This window comes from Hibiscus syriacus, unplaced genomic scaffold (genome assembly GCF_006381635.1).
Source record: "Hibiscus syriacus cultivar Baekdansim isolate YM2019G1 unplaced genomic scaffold, ASM638163v2 tig00111941_pilon, whole genome shotgun sequence".
Taxonomy (NCBI): Eukaryota; Viridiplantae; Streptophyta; class Magnoliopsida; order Malvales; family Malvaceae; genus Hibiscus; species Hibiscus syriacus.
Window position 1 is genome coordinate 1,105,933 of NW_024063217.1, and position 15,763 is coordinate 1,121,695.

Consider the following 15,763-nt stretch of genomic DNA (forward strand, 5'->3'; position numbering starts at 1 on the left):
CACTGGCATCAAAAACACTTTTTATCAGTAGACTTTTGTGGAATGCTTGCGGTCCTGCAGTGAGCAAATGCAGAATCCGAGGTCAGCCAATTAGTTCATACAATTATTCTTAAAAGATAACATCCAACACGTATCGAATTCGAATGAAAGCATGTGCAGATCTGTAAAATGGTTATCATAAATAGCATCTTTATTGTCATTCATCACTATGCATTCCTGTGTTTTAATACAATTATTTGGGAAGCTACAGTAGTCTCTACATAATGAATAACACAATGTAGCAACCTGGGTCTCCTTTTGAGGATTGTTGATTGGAACTCTTCAGTTCCTTTGTATTAAGCAACTTTATCATCAGCTGAAATCTTAATCTTAGCTTTCGAGTGTTTTTATCCCCAAATAAATAACATGTTCATGTGGTTTATTCGTCGTCGGAGGTGCTGTTTCCTTTGCTACCGACCCAATACTGTTTAACTGCGACTAGTATCTTCTCCGGCACAAGGGGACCGTCCTCGTGATCGTTCATCTTGGTGTCCCATCTCATGCCTCCAGCAATTTTCCTTACCTTGTTTAGGGCATCAACATCGTCCCGGAAGATAATAGCCCCTTCAGGCCGCAAAATGCGATCCATTTCCAGAAGGATGTCATCAAGCTACACCTGTATAAATCATTTCCAGAAGAATGTATTTAGTGCATAAAAAGACTTTCTATTTCACATAGTGCCACTGACTTATAACACTCCACTTCATCAAAACTAACATTTATTATTATCTAATTTTAGAAGGCTTAAAAGATGTAACATGGTTAAACTGGATGTGTATTGAATTATATGTTGAACGATATTGACTACTTCGATTCCTAATAATGGCACACTAGAAAACGATGGATAAGAGACTTACTTGTTTTGGTACAAGCTAAAGACACCATTAGCATGGATAAGGTCATACGTTCTCGGGTACGTAGAGAAGCCTTCACACCTGCAACAAGTAAGAAATGAAAATGTCGCAGAGTCAGTGGGGTTCGTTTCTGAAGTTTCTAAAGCTATACGATACGGCCAATGACTTCCATTGCCCTCAATCACTGTGATAAAGGCCTTCGTTGATATGAATTAAACTTAGTAATTTATTTAACAAATCGCGAGTCCGACATCAACATCATCATGAAACCGGTTGTTAATGTATGAAGACTTTCTAAGAGAAGCCTTACAATCAAGTCTACTTTCCACTGGTTTGCATACCACAAAATAAATAAAATCGGTGTGGTAAACCTCATTGTTCTACTTACTTCCCTATGCTAAACAATGTATTTGCATTTAGGATGACAAAAGAAGAAGGGAATTCAATAATTACAGACCGCATAGAAGATCGATTGAGACATACCAGTCGTGATATATTCCAATGAGACCTCTCTCATAGACAACACCTAAGGTGTCCTTGGCAATGGTGGGCACTACATTCATCACCCAAGACTTCGGTGATTCCAGAGCTGCTGCAAATCCTCCGAGACCAGCATTCATATCCATCACATTTCTGTATCTTGTAGTACCAATCAATCTATTTATCCTTTTGTAAGCATTTACATGCTTCTTCCAAAGCTTATTGTCCTCTTGGTAAGATTCAGCTGAGATCCCCTCGATAAGTCCTTTGGATATCCGAGGAGGAACGGCAAAAAGCCTAGCTGGGAATTTCTTCAATTCCCCTCCTGCCACTTCACTTGCACTACTGACCTTAGGGAAAGGGGTAACACATGTTTCCATTTTTTTGTACCTAAAAAATGCCAAAGAAGTAAGAATTTAAGTGGCAATACAAAAATAAAATCAGAATGACTCGCAAAATAAATGAGTCGGGAGTGGAAATGATACTGTAAATCAATGATGAAACAACAAAGTTCTTATTGACTAGCAAACCAATATTGATTAGGGAATGCAAATGTAAATAAATGGAACTGTTGGGCAAGTTAACTCACCAAACATCATCGGTGGCCCTTGGTTTACACATATTGGCAGAATTCCTGCGGCAGGATTTTTCATTAACCTTTTTTCTCCAAATAGCAATATCTCCCTTCTCATATTTTTTCTCCCAGCAAAGACGTTCAGCTAACTCTTCGATCTTTCTTTGCTCAGCCTTTAGATCTTCCTTAGATCGCTTCCAAACTTGGTAGTAGGTCTCCCAATTAATTGGAGGGCCAGACAATACCCAGTATCCACCAGGCCTTAGGACTCTATCAACTTCCATTAAGTACATCCCATCTGAATAAACCAGAACACACTAGAAAGGTTATCAAATTCATGGTACTGTTAAACTCCGACGTTTCTTTTATCATTTAATTCCGATCTCTAACCATTCATGAATAATTAATAATGATGCATAAAAGTGGGGTGAAATAGAACAGAAGTATCACACAATTTCACAGCTAGCATGTTCATTACTATGACTTACCATTTGCAGTCCAAGGTATTAGGCACCGAGAACACTGAGCCATATCAAATGCTCTTGATGGATATGGAAGATTTATAGATCCAAGAACACCAATAACAGCAGGTACACCTCGTTCCAATGCAAACTGTACCTGTGCTTCATGATTGTCTCGAGGTGCAAAAGACATAGCCAGAACATTTCGTTTCAACATGGACGCACCCCAACTTGCAACCTACGATAAGATTTGTTATATTTGTGCAGGTATTTATACCGAGTAAAAATGCCGAAGTAGATGCTCTTATGATGATTGTAAGCATAAATACATAAAAAAGTATTCTATACAGGCAGGCTGTGTCCGATAAGACAGCTCCAATAGCATAAAGAGTATATGTGATGACTAAAACATAACAAACGATGAAAGCAAAACTTGTAAGTTAATGAAGATTCATCAGCAACAACTTATATGATCCGAATTCTCCTAAAGACTATTAACCAACAACTCTATTCCTATGGAACATAACATCTATGGGGGGGGGTCTTATCAAGTGAGGACTAAGTGTTAGCCCAAATGATTGAATATGCCCTCACTATGGTATATCCAATGACTAAAGAGCATGCTCATATACACTATTTTATGGGATCCAGATACTCAAAGCAAATAATAAGGTCACAATCTCCAAAAGTATAAAATCAGTAACGAATAAGTAGCTTTGTAAATTACTAAACATCCTCCAACCGTCAATACTTCCCACTGTGCTGAAGAAAGCACATGAATAATGGCATCATAAATTCTAAAAAAATGTATAACGGATTATTGAAAACAACATACTCCACAACCGGTATCCAGCGCTGTTCTGACAGAACCGTCTGCTATCGGGATGACTGAGGCAAGCTCATCAATATACGCATCTGCACCTTGAGGGAACATAGTTCCTCCACCAGGAAATTTAAACACGTTCCCTTTGAACTGTACCCAGTTCTGGACAGCCTTCTCAACTGTCAGGCTTTTATGAGGAACATTAGCATAATGGACATAGTCACGACTCTTTGGCCATTCAAATGGTGTCATATACCCTTTGGGTGCCGGGATGAGGCAGTGTAGCTTTTCTTCTTGAGGAGGACAGTGTCTTTCCCGGTAAATCATGTTATCCCTAGGAAACTTCATGGCTCGGTCTTGCTCTTGGCAAGGGGTGTAATCAGTGTATTTCACATCGCATGGCTTAAACACCTGAGCTTTCGGCTTGGAAGGCTCAACAATCTCTACATCATTGTGATGTGTTTCGAAGTTCAAATTTGTGAAGAAGTTGCATTCTGTCTGCTTGGTCACCTCCAATGCTATGCTATCTCCTTTACCGAAACCACTTCTCTACCATGCTCCCAGAATATAAAAAAAACCGCACAAAGCAATCACGGCAAATATAGATAGTGGGCTCCGTTTTTTGTTGCCCGGTGGATTGCTCTTGGATACCATGATTAAACAAAATCCCTAAAGCACACTGTAAGAAAAAGTTAGGAGATAATTATATTCCATGGAAAAACAAGGCGAAGTCAGAGCTGCACATCGCAAAATGTGATGTAAGAGAAACTAGTCCTAGAATTTGAATTGCACAAATGTTATTAATGATACAGAGAACTTGCTTCAACCAATAAATACAAAAAAAATTAAATCCAAATCTAATATTCTTAAAATCCTTCGAGTTTAGATCAATTCTAATCTCAAGAAATAAACCAAGTAATTAGAATTTCAACTTTGCGGACGATAATTGTTCGAAATAACCAAACCCAACTAAAACAAAGGATTTCATTTGAAGCTCATTATCAACAGTTTGATATCTTCAGAATTGAAAGCCTCAATCTATGATATACATACACACATATGTATAAAATAGGATTTCAAGCATTTAGAAACTTGAACAGAAAGAGCAGTGAGACACAATCAAGTCAAGCACCTAGCAATACAACTAAAGTTTTACATTTTTTTTACCCTTTTAAAGCTCTTAGACTAACCCACTGCACTTCCAACAAGCTAAAAGTTCCTTTACACTTACTGATCTACAAGAAACAGACAAGATTTACAACCTCAAAAGCAATACCAGAAGAGCTCAGCATGAATATCCATAACATAAACCCTCAGAAATTAACTAAACAGCAGGCATTTTTATCAAACTGATCTCAACAAATTCACATTATCTTTCAGCTGAAAACACATAAAAGAACAGAGGATAAACTGAACAAGAGAGATCCATTAATTAAAAGAAGCAACAGTTGATAGGTCCACGCAGATCAAACAAGAAAAAAAAAGCAAAGAACTTTGAACTTAAAAGAAGAAACTTGGATCAAAGAGAAATACCCAGAAGAAAGGCGGAAAGGAAGAGCTCCAAATCAGAGCCCTTCTGGTTGAATAACTGAGTCTAGATCTCTGTAGTACAAAATGAGTGGAGAGTATTAGAGAGAGAGAGAGAGAGAGTACAGATTAACAATAAAAGACGCTTGTTTTAGAGTGAAGGTAGTGTGTTGTTTCCTACCAAAAATAGAAGAGATCAAATTAAGATATAAACTGATGAGTTACCTGCCTAGTTTACTTCAGATGAGTTACCTGCCGACACTAAATAGTTTAGATCAGTTATGGAGATTATAAGAGGTAAATAGGAATAGAAGGTAGATTATACATGAGCATTCAGATGGAGATATAGATTGAAACGTGATTGCCAACAAACATTTTTCCCAATATTTTTTGTTCAAATATATCTATTAGAAATGTCGGATTGGACCACCTACTCCGTCACTATGACCGACAGGTGACCAGCATTAAACAAATGGAAACGGTGGGGCTTAATCATGCACATGGCCGCTTGGCTCAGTGTGATCACTTTCTCTACCCTCGGTAAACTTCGGTTCAATCACATTTTACTTTCCTTCCAATATTTTGTACTATTTGCAGTAATAATGTATGAGATTCAATTAGTTTAAATTAACCCAACTTAAATTCCACTAATCTAAAAAAAATTAACTCAACTTAAATTTTAATAATAAAAAACACGATTCTGTGTAATTGGATAGGAACTTCCGCCTATCCTCTGTAAATAGGTTATTTACATGTTCTTATATAATTTGTACCTGTCATACTCTTCGATAATAAACGTTTAATCATTTTATTATAATGATTGATGTTTGAATTCGTAATCTTTAAAAATAATAATAATTTTTTAATCATTAAAATAAATTAATTAATGCGATATTAATTAATTTTTAATATTACATCACTGAATACAAGTAAATTTGTCGTATGTGGTAAAAATAACGTACAGAGGGAAATCCAACATTAAAATACTCCATAAATATAATACAAAGTGTAAAATAATAAAATATTTGAATACGACATGATCACAGATACATAAAACCAGAGAAAGTGAAAACAGAAACAGTAGATGATGATATCAAGCTTTATTCATCGAAGGAATCCAAATACCAAGGCAGGATTCTAGTTCATTATAAAACGGAGTTTCGATTACTTCATGTGTCCAACCACTGCACTTCCAGTTCTCAACCAACCCTGCAAAAAAGGAAACGCCGACTAGATAAGAACAGTGAATCGATATATGGAAAACGGTCGATGAACATTCTTTTCTCTTCAAGTTTTTCGAGGGATTACGTACTTGGAACAATCGACGTTCGGTGAAATGGCGACGGGCAATGTGATTCCACAGTTTGAAGGAAGAGCCTGAGCCAAGTCGTTTTTGGGTTTCATGTTCTTAGCTGCAGACTTTATGCACGCACAAGCAGCTTTCTTGTCAGCCGATGACGTCGCCGCGGATGCCAGAGCAGACGCTCCGGCACAACAAGTTGACGGCGGTTTCCCGCTCCCTTTCACCAGATAGTTCACACATGGTCTCAAGTCCTTGATCACGGCACTGCACGAAATGGCGGCATTCGAAGTCGTTGCGATCAATAGAAGAAGCATAACCGAGATTTCGATTCTTCCAGCCATCGCTGTTCTTGCGTATAACCTTTAGCTTGAATTGGTGACTGGTGCTTCTGGTTTGGGCTGGATATTTATAGGCCCCTAAGCTTGAACTGCTAACTCATCAATCCAAGAAAATATTTTTAGCTAATTGTTTCTTACACCCAAGAAAGTTTAGGTGAATTCTTCTGAAATATAAACCAAAGAAGCCTCGCCATGTCGGTTCATGCAGTCGAACACGAAATGAGCCCAGCACTGAGAAATTATTTACACGGTGACATCGACCCTAATCTAATCAATGGGAGCTTTGTCAAAGTAGTTTTATATATTTTAAGGTAAAGTAAGTGGTTGGTTAAAGATATAAGAAATAAAAGCTGGTGGGATTTGCAGAACAGTCGAATACAGGAAGATTACTTCTTTTACAAGAGTATACAGCATGTTGAAAATCTATTGCTTATGTGTTGCCATGACTGAACATCTTAACTAAACTTTATATTTGTACATATAATACGAGAACTAGTACCATAGAAGCTTATATCAAACAATAATAATAGATAAAATATTAAAATGAAAAAAAATTAAATATATTCAACATTTGAACTAATTAAATAATTGTCTTTATAATATTTAAAAATCTGTTGCTAGAGACTCATCCACCAAAATCAAGTGTGCGACGAGGATCAATCTAGATTAGTCAAGACAAAACCTTAAAATCGGAAAGGCAAAAAAAAATTATAAGAAAACAATTTAATAATTTTTTTACTGGAAGAAAAATTCATATTCATGAATTAGATAAACCCTTAGTTGAAGGCACAACACTGATATCGCTGTTACTCTCTTCCCTGATCTGCCGAGGGCCGAAAACTTCTTGGAAGAAAAGGAAGCCATGTTTAGGAGGTAAAAGAAAAGGTAAACTATTTATTTGACCACCCACCAATTTCTTAGTTTTTATTTTGGTCACTCAATATTTATTTTTAAAATCACATCTAATGATATGTTTTGATTTTGATCACTCACCTTTAAAAAACTTAACTGTCATCATAAGATAATTTCACATTAACATGGAAAATAATAAGAAAAATATTACATCAGTATCACCATTAATTTTTTACAATAGGTGACCAAAACATAAACTAAGTAATAGGTGAATGACCAAATAAATAGTTTACTCAAAAGGAAAAAAAGAGAGCCTTCTACGATCGTATGCGAGTCTTCCGGTTTACTGTAGACTAAGAAAGCTATTTACTTCACTCTTCTACAAAAGCATTATAACGATGACACTGGTTTAGGAAAACAGTAAAAGCATATAGACGAATGTTATAGAAAAATATTTAGGTTTTAGTTGGTTGGAAAACAAAAGCTGCACAAGAAAAAATGCAACAAAAGTTGAAAATTGAACTTACACCTTCTCCGGTCCCCTCGTTCAATAGCGGTGATGCAAACGCTCTTAGCGGGGAGTAGGGCGTCTCATCTGGCCCATGAGACTGAATCACTCTCATCCCTTGCAGATTTGTACAACTGAAGCCTCTTCACACATTGTTGCCTCCTTTGCATCAATGCAGGGTCTTCATCCAATAACTTTGCCAGTTGCTTGCCCTACAAGAAAAGAATGGAAACTAGTCAGCAACAAACCTCGTTACCCGAATGGATCCGTTCACAACCAAATTACCGAGTGGGTGTCACGTGGATGTTTCAAAATGAAAATGATGTATGTGCAGGTAGTGGTTTTCTGTGTAACTATCTGCAGATGAGGAAGTCGGGTTTCCACCTTTCTCCACTTCTTGGGGGAGTCTCCGAAAGAAATCCACCGTCAAATATGATGACTCCATGTCCACCAGTCGCAAAGTTGTTTTCTTATTCTCTTCACGAAACCTCTCCAATGCTTCATTTGCAGCTGCTGCAATTTCAGCTTGGAGAGTTGGAAAGCGCTTCAACTCCTGTTGAATTCCGAAAGATGAAATTTCGCTCTTCCGTTATCCCTAAAGTATCACTATTTCATCCAAGAAGGTAGTGAAGTTTCAAACTCCTAACCTGAGTTTCCGCAATGGACCTTCTTACAAGCTCTTTTAAAAGAAAGTGTACCTGAAAAAAGGAGCTAGTCACTGCAGATGAACTACTTTTAAAGAACAAAAATGCAATAGATTTTTGGTACCATGAATGAACCCTCAAGCCTCTGTAATGAAAACGCCTACAAGGCTACAAAACCCTCTCCATTCTACTTACCTCCAAGAAGTAGTCAAAAGGCCCTATGCCAATTATAACAGAGAACTAACCAAATTAACAAGAAAATGCCGCCTTGAGAAGGGAACTTACAGCATCAACAGAAGCCTCCGCTGGGCCTCTGAAGTAACTAAGTGCACCATCAATGAGACACCGGTAACCTTGCTCAGGAACGATTAAATGAGGTTGGTACCCATCTGCCTCTGAGACTACTTTCCTAATGTTTTGCAGTGACAAATGACGGTCAAATGGAAGCTTCTTTAAAGCAGCAGGCAGCTGGTGGTAAAAAACTCCATAGATACGGTCTCCACCTGGTAGCCTAGAGAAAGATTGAAACAGGATGATAAAGAATTATGATTGTATTATATATTTAATTTGCACTGCAATTTCTGCACAAAATGGGAGTAAAATGAGAACTAAAAAGTAGTACCCTCCATCCAAGTGCTCCTTGAATATGTGATCAAATGCTCGGCATAACTCTAGGATGGTGTATAACTGAGCCTGATATATATAAAAGCAATAAAAAATAAATTTATTAATGGAACCTATGAATACCCCAATATCAAAAAAAATAGACAGCGGTTCAGAGGCTCGCTACCCCAGCATCAATGGCAACAGATCTACCGAGGTGGGACAATTCTGCTTCAAGTTCTTCGATGATTTTGTTAATTAAAGAAGTAATGCCAGGAAGCCGGGCTCTAATTACTGATTCCAAATTCTGACACCAGAGGAATATTTTAATAAGTAGATAGGCATGCTATGCAGAAATGGAAATAATGAAATAACCAGGAAACAAAACCTGTGAGAGAACTTTTGCAAGATATTCTGAGCCCATTTTGCTAGCTAAATGTCCATAATCAGGACTAGTTGCAAAGAACTCGCGCTCCTTCCACCTAGAGGCAATCATGTCAACATTTCTGTTAATATCAGCTTGTGAACGGTTTACTATTCCAACCCAAGGGTGTTGAAGTGGATAAGCTCTTCCCTCAAGGACCTGCATTTAAAAAGAAAAGAAAAGAGAAGAAGAAAAGTAAACATGTGTAAACTGGGCAAGAACAAATAGGCCATATGTACGATCCTATTCATCGTTAAACTAACAAAATACATACTTGGTTAGGTTTTATACACTGCAGCAAATCCCAGTCAAGTTATAAACATACTCTCGATGCATATTAAAATAGGAAGAAACCTTACATCTATAGCATTTGTTCCCTTGTCCATCAAGTCAAGCTTGGTTAATACACCAAATGTCCTTTCACCTAATACAATTAACAACGGCTATGATACTATTCTTACAAGACAGTCCAATTAAACTGTAACCAACAATGATAAGAAGACAGACACCTGCAGGATCTACTTCTCTAGACTGCTTCATAGCATCAGATGTCGCTATATCTTGATTAGCTGGAGTTATGGCCAGAATGATGCAGTTTGGCTGCAATCAATGGAGAAGAGAAACCAGTCATTTGAATCCCCAAAGGTCTAAGAAATTCTAGCTTATATAGTAAACTGATTATTCATTGGAAAAAAGGAACTAACAACAAACAAACAACATCAAATAGATATTTTACCCACAGATTAGATAGAGTTACCACAAAGAAAACTTTTAGCATTGGTTCTAAGGCCTACTAAAGCATCATGTACTGCCGTGAGGACAATTTCAATTTATAAAGTATATTACACAAATCCTGGAAGCATGCAATTAATTGTACTCTTCTAGCTGCCATCCAGCAAAAATTATTGTTAAAATGGGAAATTTACTGTTACCTCAACATATGAGCGAACCATGCTTCTATGTCTTGAACGATACTCTCTGGCTGTCCTCTACCAAAAACAAATACCTCTATTTACAATCTGACAGACGAACAGAAAGAGAAAATTCTTTAGGAGAGCGGGGGGTATACCTACAGCAACCTTCGTAAGCAGGCAGATCTATTAATGTTAAGTTGACAACTGCAAAACCATGAACTACAATTGTTAATAATAGAAAGCAAGATTACTAATAGTACAAGGATACCATAAATGAATCTAAGAGGCTAGTTTTAAGCTTCTTTAACAGAAATCGAATTCTAATGCTATACCATTTGGTGAATATATACTGACATGAATTGGTACAGGAGAAATCTGTTTTGATTTCCCAGTCATCCTATCAGTTTCATCTTGTATTTCCTTCCGAACCATAGCTGCATTAGGAAAGAAGTAAACCAGACAACTCAACTCTAGTGAGACATTTTATTTTAATTCACAATCAAGAAACGGATCATTAGTTCATTACTAAAACTTATAACAAAAACAGTAGCAAGTACATGAAGTTATCATTGCAATACAGTTTCTAACGATGAAAACACTACTTATGAACACGTTAATAGTTTGACTGATATTGAGCATTAAAAGAAAGGTTTAAGGCTGTCTAGTCTTTTTTTTTTTTATGATCAAAATAGAACAGACCAAAAACTAAAGAGACCATTCGTGTAGTTTAATCATTTGTTTTTTCGGCAAAAACAAACTTTAACAGATGTTAAAAGCAAAATCAGGACAGAGAGGTAAACAGTAAAAATAAAGAGACTGGAAAACAAAATTCAATTACACAAACGCTCAATACATTTACCCAATCTCCAAACCCCAAATCTAGCCGAACCCACCTCCACCAAAAGACTCCTTCTGATCATGTCCGGCAAGCGTCACGGCTCTTGGCTCGAACCACCACGGCCGTCACATCGAGGAGGATTCGAGCTTTTCCTCGGATGTACCGGCCACTCCAGCTCAAGATTCCAACTTCATCGAGTCATGGACCAAAGTGGTTCCCAACCTAGACCTCCCAAGACTCCCTCTTCCTTCATGGCACCTCGGCCCGCTACCTTCTTCTATCCCTACTAAACTCACCGTTAACTTTGTCCTTCCTTACGCATCTGAGCTCGCCGGGAAAGAGGTTTTTCCACCTCCTTTTTAAATTAAAAATGTTTTTCTCATTATATCGTGGTTTGCTTGGATCTTTGGTGTGGGATTTATGACTTTGATTTTGGCGTCTGGTTTTGCTTCGATTTTTTTTGTAGGATTTTTCCCATTGATTTTTTGTTTCTTTTTTTTTAATTTGATTGGTCTTGTTGAGGCTTTCTGTTCCTTGAATTAATAATGTTCATCTAAGATTGGAATCTAGCATTCGATCGTCCGTTTTATCTTGGAACTTTTGATTTATTATTATTATTATTGTGCTGTATTTTTTTTAAAATCAAGTTATTGATCAATTTTCAAGTTTTTAAAAGGGATAAAAGTGATTGCTTTTATGCATTTAGTGAGAATTTGTAGCTTCTTCACTCTGTTTTATTGATTGTTTAATCTGATAATTCCAGTTTATTTTTATGGAGTATATCTGATGGAAACACTGAACCATATCTATTCAAGCATTCTTGATATCGATATAACTAATAGCCTGTTATTTCAAGGCATGCATCTTTTTTATCAATTCCATTGCGTGCCTTCTTTTATGAGATATCATTTGTCAGGAATTACACCTTTTGTCTATTGAATCATGGGATTTCTTTAGCATGGTGACCATTACCACTTCGAATATGTCGGAAATTTACCTAATTAAAATTGGAGTCTTTTTACATTTTGGTCTGAATGATATTATGCAGCCTAAAAGTCGCATAGAATAAGGAGTGTTTATAAACCAAAACATTTTTGAATCCTTTGGTCTTCTGGAATTTTGTAATATGAGCCTTCTGATCAATGAATCTGTTGTTTCATTTTATATTCTTTATTTTCCTTTTCACTTTGCTAGTAGAAGATGGATAAATAAGCTATTGTCGCAGACTGAATAAGCCAATCGAGCCTAGCATAATCTACTCGACAATGATAAACCAGAAGTAGGTTCTCGCATCTAGTATAGAAATATTTTGCATCTTCTGGGAGAAGGGAAGGCCGGAAAGGGGTGTTGAATAAAATTTCATATTTATGAGACATTACATTACGTTCTCGAATTTCTGATTTGTAGAGTATGTAACATTTTTATCAGGTTGACATGGTAATAGTTCCAGCAACCACCGGACAGATGGGTGTTTTGCCTGGACATGTCCCTACGATTGCTGAACTGAAACCCGGGATCCTGTCGGTGCATGAAGGAAATGATGTAACAAAATATTTCCTTAGCAGTGGCTTTGCACTTATCCATGCCAACTCTGTTGCTGATATTATTGCCGTGGAAGCAGTGCCAGTGGACCGTCTCGATCCCGCCTTGGTCCAAAAGGGTTTGGCAGACTTTACCCAAAAGCTTAGCTCGGCTACAACTGATCTGGAGAAAGCTGAAGCCCAAATAGGTGTTGACGTTCACAGTGCTATGAATTCCGCTATGACAGGTTAATTGTTTTCTTAATCGACTTTGCTCGATCCATGGGCGTTTGTTTTCTCAGATTGCTTCTTGTTTTGTGCATCAACTTTTTTGTACGTCTTATCGATGATCATCAAATGACAGAGATCTCTGAAGATGACTAATTAGTTGATTTTCAGTTTTGGAATAAAATTTTCTGAAACAAGAAACTTGTAATATCCCTTTGTTTGCTGTTCAGGGTTTTATTCAAATTAGAATCATCTCATTGTGGTTATTAAAAAGCAACAATCAAAATCTGTTTAACCCCAACTTCAGTTTTATCTTACGAATTGATTCGAGAAATTCGAGGCTATATATGTTAAACATATAGTCAAACTGCCAACGGTCGAACATCAGCCTCACTGGTCTTAATGGAGACTGGCATTGGCAGCCTCCTTGGTCTTAGTTATTAACGACATACACAAATCTTGTAAACATAATTGCTCGAACTTGAATCTTTTAAAGAGAACAATATTCTCTTTCACCGTTGAATTACTCGATAAGTTCATATTTGGCATATTAAGTATGAAGCGTCGTTTTCCGGGGGATACCATGTAATCTTCTACAAGTGCATGTAATTGGATAACTGTTGTTTTAGCTGTGGTTGGTGCCACTCGTTTCCATGCTTTCAACTTTCAGCTGTTGCCTTTGTCATCAAAGACCACATGATACGTGCTTTACATGGTTTTAGATTTTAAAGTTGATAAAATCATCAATATTTTTTTTAATAAAACCTTGTTTAACCACATGATACTAAGACTTTAAACCCGAAAGGGTTCAACTTTTGATACCAGATCTTGGAAAGTTACATATGATCAACCAATGCTAACCAAGTCCTTTGATGCCACCACATCCAAACGTGCTTATGAGATTATCTAATTATGACTTTAGGGTGGCCAAAATAGCTGTCCTCAACAAGCGGGCAAGGCAGCTGAGCCAAAACTAAACCAATGTTCGATTAGGACATCCATGGCCGGTGCCTAAGCTGTCCACTTATTTTGTGCCTTTACGTTAACCCATTGAATCATTGTGATAAAACAAAACTCAAATTCATTATATCAACCCCACATAAATCGATGCCACAAGATGTGCTTGGTTTCAACGGTCATGATTGGGTTCAGGTCTGGAAAGGGTTGGTGCCCTTTTTGTTGGAGCCTGCATGGGTCGGCTACTGCTCTACCTGCCCTATTTCTTACTCTATAATTTTAGCCCATCAGTTCTACTATCAAGCCCCCAAATCTGCTTTTCCCTTCTCATTTATTTCGATTATATGTTATACTTCAAATCAAACGCCCACTATTACTTTTAGGATATGAATTCATTTGTAAAAAAAGAAAAGGGTGGTTGGATTTATTTTCATGTACGGATAGCTTTTTACCCAAACCAACAAGACTTAAGGTTACTCGAGGATAGTTCATCTACCCACTTTAATGACATAGTTGAGATATCCACTAACCCTATGATTAATATTATGTATTCTATTACACTTTTACTCTATCTGTATTTTATATAATTATCTCTGATTTAAGAGCCTGGAGAAAGTACGAACCAGACGAACTCAATGATTAAGGGATTTATTGTTATTCTTTGAAATTTCGGGTTCAAACACAGTATACGTAAGGGCATGAGCCTTCATTATCAAATGATTAAAAATCTTTGAATTTATATTATTTTATATTCACTCCATATTTATAAAAAAAACTGAGAAATTATTTCAAGGTAAATTAGTGGATGCATGTTTCTCTCACAATTAAACTGTCCATTAATTAATATTGAAATCAAGTTTTCGATGTCTGCCACTGCCAACTTTGCTACAGGATAAAGCAATAAGAAACGTTTGAAGGCATCGAAAACAAATTAATTACCAATTAATTAATTAAGACTGATTCAATCTGAATTATTTTACTCCACAAACAATAGTTCATGTTCCAAACCACGTACTTGCTTACTTGATTAGCATTAGGTAGTACTTATCTCACTTATTTATCATGTGTGGGGACACTTCCGATTTCTTTATAATTAATGAATAATCACCCCTCAACTTCTCTCTCCTTGACAATGTAACCCAAAATTAGAGGAAAAAAGGGGCTTTGAAAATTGAACAATGGAATGAAAATGCATGGCGCATGTGATGTGGGAGTTGGAAAACCTACAAGAAAGTTGAAACATGAGAACCCCATTTAATTAATAACCCCGTGAGGGCATGAAACAGCAAGATTTTGAAAAAGATTCTACTCATAAAGCTAATGAAATTTGGCCCCCTTTTTTCAAAATTTTCTTTTGCATCTATTGTCCAATTAGGTAGGTAAGATAAGAGTGGGAGAGATTATTTAGCTAGGAGTGATTCAAAATGGGGATATGTGCCCCAAAAAATAAGTGTGACAGATGAGAAGGAAAAGCATGAATTGATCATGGAAACGTGGAGGCGAAGAAAAGAAATAATAAATTCTTTTTTATAATTAGATTTACCGGTGGCAACTTTCGATCGGTTCGAATGAGTTATAAAAAGGTGGGGCGGTGGCTGGTGAGGATGAAGATGAGAATATGGGCGGTGTGTAAGGGGAGGAGCCTTTCATTTGATGGTCTCTTCACTTAATAATGTTTGTTGAAGAGAGGTGCAATTTGACCCAACACATCCATTATTCTTCACATCATCTATAAGCAATTTTTCTCGAGAAAAAAAAGGGAAGTGAAATTAATTTAAAGGGAAAAGTAAATAGCAAAGAAACATCTTTGTCAACAAAAGCTTATATGCCCACTTCCTTTATATTCAAATCTCAATGAATCTATCTTTTATCTCAA

At 36.8% G+C, this 15,763-nt stretch overlaps 2 protein-coding genes and 2 pseudogenes across 2 annotated transcripts; 1 reads left to right on the top strand and 3 right to left on the bottom strand.

Moving 5' to 3' along the window:
- Positions 1–431: 431 nt before the first annotated feature.
- Positions 432–4,920, bottom strand: LOC120173123 (probable methyltransferase PMT14). Its single transcript, XM_039180394.1, has 7 exons — positions 4,765–4,920; positions 3,244–3,910; positions 2,436–2,646; positions 1,963–2,245; positions 1,377–1,763; positions 897–974; positions 432–655 (listed from the first exon to the last, which is right to left on the bottom strand). The coding sequence occupies exons 2-7, from the start codon at positions 3,577–3,579 to the stop codon at positions 568–570; spliced, it is 1,383 nt and encodes a 460-aa protein (XP_039036325.1). The 5' UTR covers positions 3,580–3,910; positions 4,765–4,920; the 3' UTR covers positions 432–567.
- Positions 4,921–5,708: 788 nt separating this feature from the next.
- LOC120173080 (non-specific lipid-transfer protein 8-like) lies at positions 5,709–6,462 on the bottom strand. The gene is made up of 2 exons (XM_039180365.1): positions 6,071–6,462; positions 5,709–5,967 (listed from the first exon to the last, which is right to left on the bottom strand). The coding sequence occupies exons 1-2, from the start codon at positions 6,400–6,402 to the stop codon at positions 5,958–5,960; spliced, it is 342 nt and encodes a 113-aa protein (XP_039036296.1). The 5' UTR covers positions 6,403–6,462; the 3' UTR covers positions 5,709–5,957.
- Positions 6,463–7,842: 1,380 nt separating this feature from the next.
- On the bottom strand, positions 7,843–10,776 carry LOC120173018 (annotated as a pseudogene).
- A 157-nt stretch (positions 10,777–10,933) lies between these two features.
- LOC120173162 lies at positions 10,934–13,154 on the top strand (annotated as a pseudogene).
- Positions 13,155–15,763: the final 2,609 nt, after the last annotated feature.

Coding starts and splice junctions, on each gene's coding strand:
- LOC120173080 (XM_039180365.1), bottom strand. CDS start 6,402: ATGGCTGGAAGAATCGAAATCTCGGTTATGCTTCTTCTATTGATCGCA.
- LOC120173123 (XM_039180394.1), bottom strand. CDS start 3,579: ATGAAGTTTCCTAGGGATAACATGATTTACCGGGAAAGACACTGTCCT. Junction 2,246..2,435: donor AATACCTTGGACTGCAAATG/GTAAGTCATAGT, acceptor TGGTTTATTCAG/ATGGGATGTACTTAATGGAA. Junction 656..896: donor TTTAGCTTGTACCAAAACAA/GTAAGTCTCTTA, acceptor TGATTTATACAG/GTGTAGCTTGATGACATCCT.